We start from the raw sequence: 14,120 nt of genomic DNA on the forward strand, positions 1-14,120 counted from the left end.
TGTATTTATTATAAGCAAAGCTTGCTTTACTGGCATCAATATTTAAAAATATGTACGTTCAATTTTAACTCAGCACTTCCCCCCCCATTTTTATAGGCAATACAATGTAGATCTAAATGTACAGGCATTTGCAACAGCCCAAGAGTTAAAGGGCCAAGAAGCAGCCAAAGACACCTGGAATTACTCTACAGTTCACATTTCAGGCTGACCAAAAGTGTTGGAAAGATTAAATTGTTTTATTAATTAAATGCACAAACCTATATAATGCAAGAATAATTTTATTAATTTAGTTCCTAATCCTGAAAAGATTTATGCACATGATTAATTGCAATGGGAATACACACATGTAAAATTAAATTCACATGGAAGCCATTGCAGGATTGGAGGCTTAAACAGTAAAGAGTCAGGAAGCAAAGCTAAATTTTCACAGTAACATTTACTCTCTCTCTCACACACACACACACACACACACTGCAGTAATATACATTCAGCAGCCTGACTAGTAATCCAAAACACTGAAATAATGCTTTATGAGGTCAGAAATTTTAAACCTTTTATAGTCTAAATATTGCAGGGGAACAAGCTCTCTGAAAAATACAGGATTATTATACAATACTTCTGAAATCCAAGATATACTATTATAACTTGCTTTTTATTGTTATTTACATATTATTTTACATATCGTTTTACATTATGACTGTTACACAATCAGCATAAACAGATAGTCTGTGAATGTCAAATGCATGAAAAGATTTGTCACTTTACAATATAATATCCTGAAGCCTATTCTCCGATTTCTTTTACAATGCAAATCACTCAGCTAGAAATATCTCAGCAATAGTATGTGTCCAATACTACACTAATGTCCAAATTAGTAGCTAGGAGATGCTATGAACCAACAGTGTTTTTTGAAAGAGGACAGTAAAAGCTTACAATCGTGGCTCACAAGGGCTGCCAAGTGTGCATGGCCTCGGGGATGGGGAATTGCCCTAAAGAAAGCAAAAACATGTTTGATAAAGTGGTGATTTAATGAACACTTAGGAGAAGCTCAAATAATAAAAATTGGGGTTTCCATAAAGCAAATCACCAGTTTTCCCTTGATTTCAATAAAATAGCTCTTTATAATGGGCATTGAAATTTTCATCGTTGCTAAGTACAGACAACCAGAGTAACACCTGAAGACCCATTAAGCTCGTGAAAATCCTCCAATATACACAAAAAGTTATTTTTAGAAACACCAATAGGTTTTGTCTAGCCAGAGAGCTGCAAGGGGAAAAGCTGTAAAATCCTGGCATGGCCAAATACAGTACAAGATCAACCATGTAACAGCTCAAGTGTGCCAGGGGTTAATATGGGCTTCCCTGCACTTGCCTTGTGAGTAGGCAGAATATCAGATTCATTCGTGGGACTCTATAGTATGTGCATTGGGAGAGGTTGGAAGAGCACGAGGAAAGAGAGAAGGAAAACAAAAGGAACACCAGAATCACACTGGGAAAGGACCAGCATGGATTGGAAAACTGGCACACTTCCCCAGCCCCTCTTCACACTCAAAAAGAAGTTTTCTTTCTAGGCTTGCTTTTACTACCCTATGATCTAGTGTGAGGTTTACACCTAACAGAATTAAACAAACCCTCCTTCACCATTTAGACATTAAAAGTTGAGTGACTATCCTAAGCAGATGCATTTTGGAGAAATTGAAGATGGGGGGTGAGGGGTGCGGAATAAAAGATTGGGAGATGAGGCACTAGAAGACTACAATAATCAAGGCAAGACACGACCAGAAGGAAGAAAGCAACAGGACTTAGCAAGAGCATAGATATGAAGGGGATGAGAGAGAAAAGACAGGTTGTGCTAGGATGCAGGAAGGACAGAAGAGATGGCAACGGAGATAGAGTAGGAGGGGAGAGATTAGAGCTTCAATTTTGAACAGACTGAGCTTGAGAAGACAGCTGGGCACCTAACAACATATGTCAGAGGCAATTTTGAGACACAAGACTAGAGGTGTAGGTTTCGGATTCAGTCCAGCAGAGATGATAGTTGAAACCACAAAAGGAGATATGGTTATTCAGTGGGTCCATAGAGCGAGAAGAGGGGGTTTAGCAACTCTTAGGGATGTCAGACAGGGATAGAGAAAAAGAATGAGGAGCTGTTTAAGGAGGTATATAGATGCTGAAAGAACAGTCGGCAAGGCAGGAGAAGAATCAGAGCACAGTCACAGGCCAAGAAAGGGTCATTGCAGAAACCACACATGGCATGTGAACATGACACCTCCAGCCATGCTAGTGCACAATGATCTGGCTTGGTTAGAGGCATAAGTTTCCAATACAGATCTCTAGTTTAAAGTGTTTACAAGACAACATGATTACAGAAGCATGTCAGGAAACTGTGATCCACATTTAGTCATGACTCCCTAACATACTTCTATAACTATATTATCTCATTCATACAACTAACAAAAATATGTGCTGCGAAACATATGCCCTTTATTATGACAGACAGCTTTGCTCTTGAACGGTTACAGTAGGGGCGGGCAAACTTTTTGGCTTGAGGGCCACATCGGGTTTCCAAAATTGTATGGAGGGCTGGTTAGCGGAGACTGTCTCCCCCACAAAACAGCCAGGCACGGCCTGGCCCCTGCCTCCTATCCGACCACCCCTTCTCGCCCCAACAGCGCCCCCAGGACTCCTGCCCTATCCAACCCCCCGTCCTCTGATGGCCCGCCCGGGACTCCTACCCCATCCACCACCCCCTACTCCCTGTCCCCCCCACCCCTGACTGCCCCCTGCTGCCCCATCCAACCCCCCACTCATTCCTGACTTGCCCTCCGGGACCCCTGCCCCATCCAACCACCCCTTCTCCCTGTCCCCTGACTGCCCCCTGCTGCCCCCATCCAACCCCCCATCCTTCTTGACTACCCCTCCCCGGGACCCCGGCCCCATCCAACCCCTCTCTTCCCCACCCTCTGACCGCCCCAACCCCTAACCACACCCCCGCCCCTGACCACCACCACCCCAACTTCCCTGCCCTCTATCCACCGCCCCCTGCCCCCTTACTGTGCTGCCTGGAGCACTGGTGGCTGGCGGGGCTACAGCCGTGCCACCCAGAGCACCAGGGCAGGCCGCGGCTCTGCAACTGCACTGCCCAGCCGGCTACAGCGTTGCGCCGGCAGTGCAGCACACTGAGGCTGCAGGGGAGGGGGTCAGTGGGGGAGGGGCTGGGGGCTAGCCTCCCGGGCCAGAAGCTCAGGGGCCAGGCAGGAGGGATCCGGCCCGTGGGCTGTAGTTTGCCTACCTCTGGGTTAGAGGTATAGTAAGGTTGGGCCCAATTAGATAACAGGAAAGTACGAGCATTCTAAAAGTATTAGCTGTCACTTTATCACATGTTAACAAAAGGCAATAGTTCATCTAATCAGCTGTAAGGGTTCAATTTATGGATATATGACAACATTGCTGAACACAGGAGAAGCAGCTACTTCAGCAGACATTTCAAAAAGTTCCATAGTTCATGTTGACTATAACCAGACATGAAGAAATATGATGTTTGAAATGAGAGATACCATATGAAAAATATGACCAGAAAGGGAATCTGCATTACGATAAAAGCAGCTAACTAGGCAAAAGTGAGCCAAAGAAAGTTTTTTGCTTAACTACACACACATCTGTCTTGATCAATTTGTGGTATATTCAGTAAGTGAAAAGAACATACTTGCCCACAGTTATGTGAAAGTTTCCTGCCACTTTATTGACATAGAGATGACCATGAATTCTGCATGCATCTGGAGGCAGTAACGAATTATCCTCCCTGTTTGAACAAGAAACAGGGAAACAGCTCAAAACACAGTAATTGAGATTATTTTATATGTAGGTAAAAAAAATAGCATCAAAGTAAAGTTTAGAAAACCATATTCTTCTGCCATGGAAAATAAACGTTCTGGTACAACCTAGAAATTCAGAAAAGGGAAAACAAACTGTAATTACAAATTATGAGCTTTAAAACATCTGGACTTCTATGTTAAAAAGCACATTTTATAGTAGATTAAGCACACAAAAGTTACACACCCCCATTGAGAGGAAAACAAATTAAGCGTAGCTCATTTTATAAACAATATCCTGGCCAGCCTGATGCCGCTCAGAGTTTCAACACATCACTCAAATGTTCAAGACTTCTAGGGGATGAGGCTAACCAGATGGACAAGAACCAGAACAATTACAGAGAGGACTCTCTCAGGCCCTTGGGATATCTGTCACCTCATGAAACACTTTTCAGCAACTCAGATTGAAAATGGTTTGTTCAGGTAATACAGCTGTGCTGACCAGGGTGAACAGCACAAAACATTAAAAACAACAACAACAGTTGCTGAAAGCTAATTAATGACCATGTACCAAGAAAAGTTTTCAACATCTGTTTAAGAAGTTTTGCCCTGCTCACGTTTGCTGGTATAACCATGTCACCTGAAATAGTTTCCAGATCTCCTTCTGAAAACAGTTTGTTAAAAGAGCCCAAAGTGTAATTTAAATGGCACCCCAGAAGATAATGAAATGGGAGCATCACTTCTGAGCACTCTTGAGCAGTGGCCTAAGATGAAAGAATACAGTTGCTCCCCAGACATGGGAAAGGTGTAGTAGACCACAGTGTAGTAACTATGGGAGGGAGCATTTATTGGCATTGGAAAAGGAGAAACTTTTTTTTTTTTTAAATTTACACCAAATAAGGACATGCACAGTAAGTCTTATATATATATGTTATTTAAATGATTTTAAAGAAAAAATTCATGTTTGTTACTGATTTAATATTTTTTTATTTATATTAGAAATGCAAGTGCCTGATAAAGCAGGTTAAAAACCTGTTGATGGTTGAAATGAAAGAACTGAAAGAGAGGGCTCTGAAATTGTTTTAGAAACGTAGTTCATCAAAATAAGTAGATACAATTTGCTTAAAATATTCAAAAATATTTTGTAACTAATTTTAAGCAGCATTAATACATGACAGGTAAGTGATGAGTCTTGAATCTTGTGGGGTGCTGATCATCATAAAAATGCTAAACACACACAAATGGATTCATATAAAAAAGTAACAACCTTTCCGGCAAGTGTTTGCTGGCACACTAAGGATGTAAGTAAAATACAATCCAGTTCAGACTGTTACTGATTTCTTCACAACCCAGACCAGCAAGTCTCTAAAACATTAAGACAAAGGCTTTGGATTCAGGGAAACCTGAAGCAAGGCAGAGGCATACAAGTCTCTTCACCATTATAACTTTGTCTTCAGAAATGAATTAAAGAAAGCAATCAGTCATGAGAGAAAGTGAAATCAGCTGCATGCAACAATTTCTCTCTCACCTTGGTGGCAGTGCTGTTGAAGCACTTTTAAAAGCACTTTTGAATATCACATCTTGAAGGGAGTGTTCTTCTTGCAGTCTACTCTGAATTAACTGCAGCATCCTAAAAGATCACACAGATGAGTACAGTAAGTGGGAATGCATGCAACAGAGTAACAGAAAATAAATTCATAGTTACGGTCAGGTACATTAGTTACATATTATAAAACAACTCAGTTCAGCAAAAGGATGGTATGTTAAATTCAGACACATGCCAAACATTCCTACTGCTCAAATATACACAATTTAAAAAATAAAAATAAAAGCACTGATGTTGGACTCCCATAGTATGCCATGAGGATGGTAAAACTAGAAAACGATTCCTAAAGAACTAAGCATGAATTTAAAGAGGCTTTAGATTCTGTGACAGAGCTTTCAGATGCGAAGGACACAGTTAAGGTTTGTTGGTGAGACAGACAAGCTTTTGAGCTTATGCAGAGCTCTTCTTCAGGAAAAGATCTGAAGAAGAGCTCTGTGTAAGCCCGAAACGTCTCCCACTCACCAACAGAAATTGGTCCAATAAAAAGATATTACCTCACCCACCTTTTGTCTCTACTATCCTGGGACTGATACGGCTCTACAACAACACTGCATACAGTTAAGGTTGGCAGGCCCAACCATTCATTTACTTTGGCAGTAGCTCCATTGGTAAACTCAGCAGTTTGGGATTCCATACACACATCCCTCCTCATCACCATCTCAACCAACCTCCCAATTCCAACAAAAACAAATCAGAATGAATCCTAGGCCTAAATTCATACTAAACAAAGTCCTGCATGCAATCTCCAGGGTCTCGCATTAAAGCACATATGCACTTGTCTGCTTACTGTTGTGTTATACAGTACATTGGAGCATTTCTCTCCCCAGCTGCATCAAAGAGGAAGGAGGAAGGAGAGAACAACAATAAACTTTAAGTGCTAACAGTAATCAATTCAACTGCTGAAGGTGGCGAGTTATTTTGGTTTAATGACCCTGACATACATCTAAACATGGCAAATGAGTTCATAACGAAACTACCAAAACTACCGCACGTGCAATTAAACTAGATAAAATGCGTCAGGACTGGTTTATTACAAGGACTGATAGATAAATCATACAGTTTTATATTTTACAAAATGAAAGGAGTACTCATTCATGGCAAAGACACCAAATGCTGACTAGCCAGCTCTAAAAAGCCAGAGGAAAAATAAAGGAGCTTCAGTTTCAGTGGGTGTGTACTGCAGGATTATGGGCAGTATCCGTGCAAGGTAACATAGGGTTGGGTTTGTTTCTTTTAAACATGACTTAGGTATACTCAGAGCACATTCTCGGAGCTATATCCAGTGACAAAAGAAAAGCAGACCTATCGTTGTCCAATCTACATGCATTCACATCAGTGCTTTAGAATGATCTATTACCTCTGCCACTCTCTTTGCTGGGGAGTAAGATCAAATATTACCTGCAACAAAGAAGAAAACACATAGTAACACATAACCAGAAAGCAATACCAATGACTTCACCCCACCAAAGTTCTCTCCACAAAATTCAGAACAGGAAAAAGGAAGGTGATTTAACAATATTTTATTTTGTGCTAAAAGATTTATCCAACTTTTCCCATATACAGTAAATCCAAAGCGGACTTTAAATTTTAGCTTTTCATTAGTTAATCCTAACAATGTGGAGCTAGGAGACAGATTTTTATAACTATACATAGTTCAAAAGGTAGCAACTATAGTTTAAAAATAAAAGAAGCAAGTGCAGTCACGGTCCAACACTGAACTATGTTAAACAAGGATCAGCATTTGGTATATCGAAACCTCAGCCTACTTTTTGCCATGGCAAACACGCCATTGAACACCATTTTAACCTTTTATTACAGACACAGCAAAGAAGGAAAAACAGTTAAAGCACCTGAAACGTAAAGTATTAAGTAAGGCTTTCATTTTAACATCCCTTATTTCCTTTCCCTGTAGTTGGAGAGAGTTTTTACAGTCTATTAGATGATACTAAAGATGGTAATAACTGTCCTTTTGGTGAAAAGAGAAGATGTTAGTTGAGATGGGCTGGACCTGTTGTTGCTGCTGCTGCAGTTAGACCCCATTTCTTAGGAGACACAAACAGTAAAGATTGAAAATGTGACTTCTGTCTCTGGTGTTGACTTTCACTTGCAACCTCACTGCTGGAAAAAACACAGACACCGCACATGGTCTTATTAGCTACTCTGAGACCTGGCAAACTCAAACCAGCATTGGGCTGTTTAGGGTACTTCTTTTAGCGGTTTCTTTCTGATCACAGGCTGACAGTAATGTTACAAAATATACAGTCTCGGCCAGCTAAGAGACTCTTGTTAGACAGAAGGAAAAAGGAGAGGGATAGAATCAAATATTTGCAAGTTGTTCCTGGCACAGAATTATCAGTGAAGTGAAAAGGTTCAATAACGTCATATGCATTTCCTCAGCTACTGTAAACTGAACAGTCTCCAAGAAATTACAGACAGAACTACTTGATGGGTTTAATCAATCAATCTGCAACTAAACAGACAATTGTGATGCAGCATATACTCCCCGGGGACAAGGTATTTAACCCCATTCACTCAGGCCCACTGTACTGACTTGCAGTTAGACTTACAGGGTATGTCTACACAGCAAAGCCCATGCCAGCTGACTCAGACTCACAGGGCTCAAGTTGTGGAGCTGTTTGACGGCTGTATAGACTTCCAGGCTTGGGCTGCAGCCTGAACTTTGGGAGCCTCCCACTTTACAGGGCTCCAGCCCAGCTGGGAAATCAAGAAAGCAACAAAACAGCTCCGCAGCCTGAGCCCTGAGATCCCAAGACGGCTTGCATGGGCTAGCTGTGAGTGTCTAGTTGCTGTGTAGACATACCCGCAGGCTGCTTCAGGGAAGCAGCATATAATTGCTATGGGACTCGATGACTTGAGGAAACAGCATCAAGCAGATCTCATATCCAGATGCATCACTGTCTGCTCAATTGAAAGATAAGAAGACACCACAATTATGAGCATCCATTAAGGAACTTGTAATTGCACTTCAGGTAACACTTGAAGCTGGTTCTCCAACAGCTGGACGAGAACAACAAAAACCGCGCACACAATGGTACTTGAAAAATAAACAGTCCATAAGTTAGTCTGTTGAACCACTTCACAGGAAAAACATGAAAAGCCCAAAATGAAAAAGCAAACTCAAGGAACCAACATTAAAAGAATACACCTAAATTGGGGGAGAAGACAACAGAAAATATTTTCAGATTCTACTCTCTCTTTACAGAAACACAAAGCAAAATTAAGCAAAGCTGCCAATGGGAGTTCTTCATTTATTTAATTGACAGGAAAATGAATACAGAGCCAATTGTTAGCTGTTATAATTCAGCAATAGAAACACACATGCTACCTAATGGTGATGTAACTTAATAGCTATAGAATATTCCAATCTATTCATGAATGCGGACCCAAGAACAGGGAATATGCTGTAGTTTTCTTAAGTTAAAGACTTAAATTTGCATACTAACAATGAGCGAGCATGCAGAAAACATAGTTCCATGGTCACAATGAAAATACATTTCTGGACAGCATTTCTTTCTAGCATGAGCATATTAAGCTCACATAGCCAATCCTGAAACCAGTTTTGCATGGACAAACCTTTGTGACCATGTGGAGCATAACTGACTTCAGTGTTACTCTGCATGGGTCCAACTTCAGGACTGGATAATAGTTTTGGAGGTATGGTTCAGCCAAAATGAAAAAGGCATGTCACAGCTAATAAAGAGCACCATCTTTATAAAGAAAATGGAATAAACTTACCGGTTCATAAACTAAACCATCTGCAGAGACAACCATTGTTTCTGCTAAATCCAAAACATCAGCCCCTACATCTGTTTCAAAAAACAAAACAAAATAGCAAATATTAAAAGAAAATATAAATATGAATAAACACAAAAAATATCCAGTAGAAATCAAGCTTGACAGCATCTCTTCAAACCTATCAGTAAAACAGCAGATACTAATTACGGTGAGAAAATCTATTCTTTATTAACAGGATGCAAGTCCATACTAGTAGAGGAAAAAAAGCTGGCAAGAAACTGATGACTGAAAAAACTTTTCAATCCACCTAACAAAACATCACAGAGAGAGAAGGGGACAGAGACAGTTTTTAGGAGAAGCATCATTTCTCACTGATATATCACTTTCAGAGAATGCTCATTTACTGCTCTTCTTAAACAGAAAGTACTGGACAAAATATTATATGAAGTGTAATTACGGTAGCTCTATATACACACACACTTATACACATTTCCCACACACAAATTGATCAGTGCAAACTTAAATCTCTTCCATTTACATAAACGCAGTTATCAAATCTAAAATGACACTAGTCCACAGAGAGACTAAGCTATTTGGTTTTTTTAAAAGAAGGAAAACACATTGGAAGATAGATTTATTTAAAACTAACTGCAAAAAGCATACTGATAATATTTAAGCTCTTATTTAGCACTTTGCACCTCCCAAGAGCGTGACAAACAGTAATTGTCATAACAGCCTGATGAGGTAACTAAGTATTGTACCCATTTATCATATGGCAGGACTGAGGCAGAGCGGTTTAAGGAGTTGCCCAAGACCAAACAGAGTCTGTATCAGAGCCAGGTTTAGATTTCAGAGAGTTCCTATCTGCTACTCTTGTGGCAGATTAACATTTAAAATAACCCATGAGAGTAGGGAATGGGGTACTTGTAAATCAAAACAATTATGAGACAAACTTCAGCATCACACAATCTAAAAATATTATAGCTGTGTAAGACCCATGAAAAGAGGGATTCAACATAGAATGTAGACAAAACCTTAACACCAACAATCTGTCTCGGAAAAACTGTTTTCTCTGTCAGTCAAGGATAAAAAAAAGAATCTTTTTGCGGATACAGACTAACACGGCTGCTACTCTGAAAAAAAAAACCTACAATGTAGACAAATGTAATTTAATTACCCACTGCTTGTTGAAAAAGAGCTGTGAACCTGTGTTTAACGATTACGAAGGCACTGACTGAACACGGCCAACCTCAGCATGAAACTAACCCTCTCTCTGTCTTAGTTTTGTTGTAAATGCCACCAAACAGCAGAGCACGTTTATGATCTGCCTGACTTACGACTTTGATAAATTGCTCCTGTCTGCTCTCAGTTAACTATGCCTAATCCTGTGGCTCAGGAATAAAGCGACATATTATTGCTCAACAAAATCTAGAACAATCATCCTCTCTTCTTGGACAGCCAAAATCAAGATGTCGGAACAAGTTATCATAAGCATGTTATTTTTAATCTGAAAGCAATACCAATTTTTTTAAAAAACCACAACCACCAGCACTGTCATGCTGATGGAATACTTACATTGACACTTCATGGCAACAGTAATATCTATATTGATTCTTAATTTACTGGAAGACAAAAAAGCAAAAATTTGCAATATTAAGTAAATTTAGTACAGATGCCAAGACAAAATAACTATGTGAGAATATGTACAGAAATGCACTCCAAGGGCAAAATGAATACCAGCACAGGTAAATACTATCCCCGTAGGCAGAGAGGTTTAGAGACTAGTTTAGAAAGTCACCCAGTGTCCTAGTCACCACTTTAGCCTTTAATACAAGACAAGACGAGTGGCAAAGGGAAAACTAGTTTCACAGAAAAATTAAATATTGCAATTAACTTTAAAAACTAAATGAAATATGACTGGTTCAGGAATTTAGCTACCTCTTATAAAACCCCAAAGGTTGCAGAAAAGCAGTGTCTCCATTGTCAGTAATATTTTAAAGTATATTTTCAGGAGACTGTAGTAGCACACAGCTCCCAATGAATTTAGTGGAATGGGAGGTACAGGGGGGTCACAAAGCTAAAACCCTGTGCAAGGATTTGAACATCTACTTCTTGCTTTAGCCCAAGAGCACCCATGGAAAAAAAAAATAGTGGGTGCTCAGCACCCACCAGCAGCCCCACCAATCAACTCCTCCACGCGCCACAGATCAGCTGTTCAGCAGCATGCAGAAGGTGCTGGTGGGGGTGGAGGAGGAGGAGCGGGGGCAGGTGGAGGTGGGAAAAGATGAGGCGGGAGTCGAGCACCCCCTGGGAACAGACGAAGTTGGCGACTATGTCTGCAGGAGCAGGTTTTTATTTCATTTCAGTGAGAATCCTACACGATCACAATTCAACAGCTGCTCTGTCTGACTCAAATTGGGATCCAGCTGCCAGAAAATGCTATTGCCTTTGGTACAGACTTCTGTTTTTGAAACCAGGACTTTTCAAGCACCAAAGTACAGCCACTTTTAAAAGCAGGACTTTTCAAGCAGCAAACGAAAACAAACAAAAAGTCATATGAATCCAGACTATTCCTTCTATCTATCTGAGGTACTTATATTGCCTCTATATCAGTAATATCGGAGCACATCACAATATTTAATATGTTTATCCTCAGAACACCCTTGTGAGGTGAGTACGTGCTATTAATCCCATTTTACAGATGGAAAACAGAGGCACAGGCAGGCTAAGTGACTTTGCAAAGAAACCTCCTCACCAATATATACTTAAGATGCAGGTTGCACAGTTTAAAAAGGGAAGGTTTGCTACACTCACCCAAGATAGCTTTTCAGCCAAACTTAAGAGACACTTTGACGAAGGAGCCAAAGGCTATGTAACTGCGTGCAATAGGAGGATGTCAGTCTGTTCGAATGGATTTTTCTTTGAGGGGCAAAACCTGAGTTTTGCATGCATCTCACTTAAATCTATTATAGAAATTCTTTTTCTGAATAAATAGGTCTTTTTGAACTTTTGACATAACACAATCACCACTTTAAGCCAATTTTCAAAAATGTACATCACATCTGTGAACTGGGTTACAGGATTTAAATACACAAAACCCGATCTTCAGAGGCACTGACCACGTTCAGCTCCCACTGACTTCAAGTGGAGTTGTGAGCACGTAGCACCTCAGAAAAATCAGGCAAGCACATGGAACTGACAGCAAGAGTATCTCCAGCCAACCTCGGTTGTCATGACATGTAGCAAGATGACAGGCAATCTTCAGATAGCTTGGTTGTCGACAGCGAATTGCTTTAAAATTAAATTAATCTTCATCACTCTGAACTGCACTCAGAAGCAAAACAAGAAGCATACTGACAAAAATGCTGAAAGAGTGCCAGAACAGCACCTTGGATTTAAGTGTTAGATTTGGCTGAGACTACATCCAAAAAGTTGCTGGATTGAAAGCAAGTCTCTTCCCTCTTCATGGAAGGCGGATGTGTTTCATTTTCTTACTGAACCTGGCCCCAGCGTATTAAACAACAAAACAAAAAGTAAATCACCTGTTTCCATTTTAATTTCAAACTGTAGTTGCTAATGAGTGGCAAGAATATTTTAAATCCATTCTTTTTCAGAACAGCTGATGAAATGCAAACAACTTAAATTTAAAAGAAATTCTAAGGAATAAAAAGTTACCTAGTAAAATCCTTGTCTACTTCATATTCATATTTCATCCAGGTGTCTCGATACACCATAAACTCCAGTATGGTTAATAAAGCCATAGCTGTAAATGCTATTAAAGAAACTGAAAAATCAAAAAGAAAAAGGATCAGCTTGTGAGAAAATGTTATTTACTGCTGGCATTTACAAAAAAGAAACAATAAAAAGAATTTAATACTTAAGGAAGGCATTTTTGTGCAAATAAATGAATTTATTGAGTTCAGGTCTTGACTATATTTATCACAAATAAGCCATAAGTGCAAAAAATTCTCTTAGAAACACATCATCAACTGTACAATTTTCTCATTTACATAGGAAGAACAAAAATACTGAAAGTCCCAATCCAAAAATATATTTTGGGTATGATGGGCTGTGTCCTCAGAAAACATTTCATAGAGTCCATAAAAATTTTCTCCCTCCACTTCAAGGATGCCACATGATAATAACTTTCCATGAATAAAGGGTGCTGGATGGACTTAAGTCCATCATTGCTGATCCTTTTTCAAATACAAAGATAACCACAGAGCAAGATGAGCTTTCCAGCTACTTATTTACAGAAGTGCCCCATCATCATGGTATCCAGGTGCTCTGCCCTCTGCTCAAACGCTAAGCATATTGTGTGTACAATATATCCATCACCATGCACAGGGCCTGAAAATCAAATCCAGCTCCATTACAATGACAGCACAGGCTACTAAACACAGAGCCCGTTGGGATTTTCGGTATTCACACAGAAGATTTCCTTTAGTTAAAATAGCCTGAATAAAAAGTAAACCCTGATGTTTGCAGCATTACCCTGTAACAGATATGATCAGTTCCTGTATATCCTTGGGAGACCTTATTGAATTAAGTTTAAGTAGCTTTAGGTCTATTGTTTTAAATGAATAGTTTATATATGATTGTGTTCTACTCCATGCACAACTCCTCCTAACTAAAAGCAGTCAGTGGTGATTAAGGCAAATCAGCAAGGTTGCAACCCCCACAGCAATGCACCAGCTCCTGGGAAGCTCACATATACTGGTTAAAACTGGATTCTCCCCGACCAACAGACAAAGAAGAGACTTTTGGATAAACAGCCTGAGTTTAAACTGACTCATAACCTCCTTTCTGGGTCAGCAAATGGACAGGACCTTCTGCCCCAGGCAGGGCCCCAATCCTCATGGAAAGGCTGACACCTACCGGAGCCTGAAGTCAGAGTTGCGTGACCTCTAGTAAGCTTTATAGAATGTGTGTAGGTTCTTTAATATT

The 14,120-nt window shown here is 40.0% G+C and overlaps 1 protein-coding gene across 8 annotated transcripts in view; it reads right to left on the minus strand.

Moving 5' to 3' along the window:
* The window catches only part of ERGIC2 (ERGIC and golgi 2), a 73,830-nt gene that overhangs the window by 38,993 nt on the left and 20,717 nt on the right, over nucleotides 1–14,120 (minus strand). For all 8 annotated transcript variants that reach the window (XR_013348093.1, XR_013348090.1, XM_077835249.1 and 5 more), the window contains exons 5-11: nucleotides 12,849–12,957; nucleotides 10,749–10,795; nucleotides 9,174–9,244; nucleotides 6,775–6,815; nucleotides 5,340–5,441; nucleotides 3,706–3,801; nucleotides 934–989 (exon numbers count right to left, since the gene is read on the minus strand). Coding sequence is in view for 6 of the 8 variants with exons in the window: in XM_077835249.1 (XP_077691375.1) it covers nucleotides 934–989; nucleotides 3,706–3,801; nucleotides 5,340–5,441; nucleotides 6,775–6,815; nucleotides 9,174–9,244; nucleotides 10,749–10,795; nucleotides 12,849–12,957 (522 nt within the window). In the remaining 2 variants the exon portion in view is untranslated. The remainder of the gene's footprint in view (nucleotides 1–933; nucleotides 990–3,705; nucleotides 3,802–5,339; nucleotides 5,442–6,774; nucleotides 6,816–9,173; nucleotides 9,245–10,748; nucleotides 10,796–12,848; nucleotides 12,958–14,120) is intronic.

This window comes from Eretmochelys imbricata, chromosome 1 (assembly GCF_965152235.1).
Source record: "Eretmochelys imbricata isolate rEreImb1 chromosome 1, rEreImb1.hap1, whole genome shotgun sequence".
Classification (NCBI taxonomy): domain Eukaryota; kingdom Metazoa; phylum Chordata; order Testudines; family Cheloniidae; genus Eretmochelys; species Eretmochelys imbricata.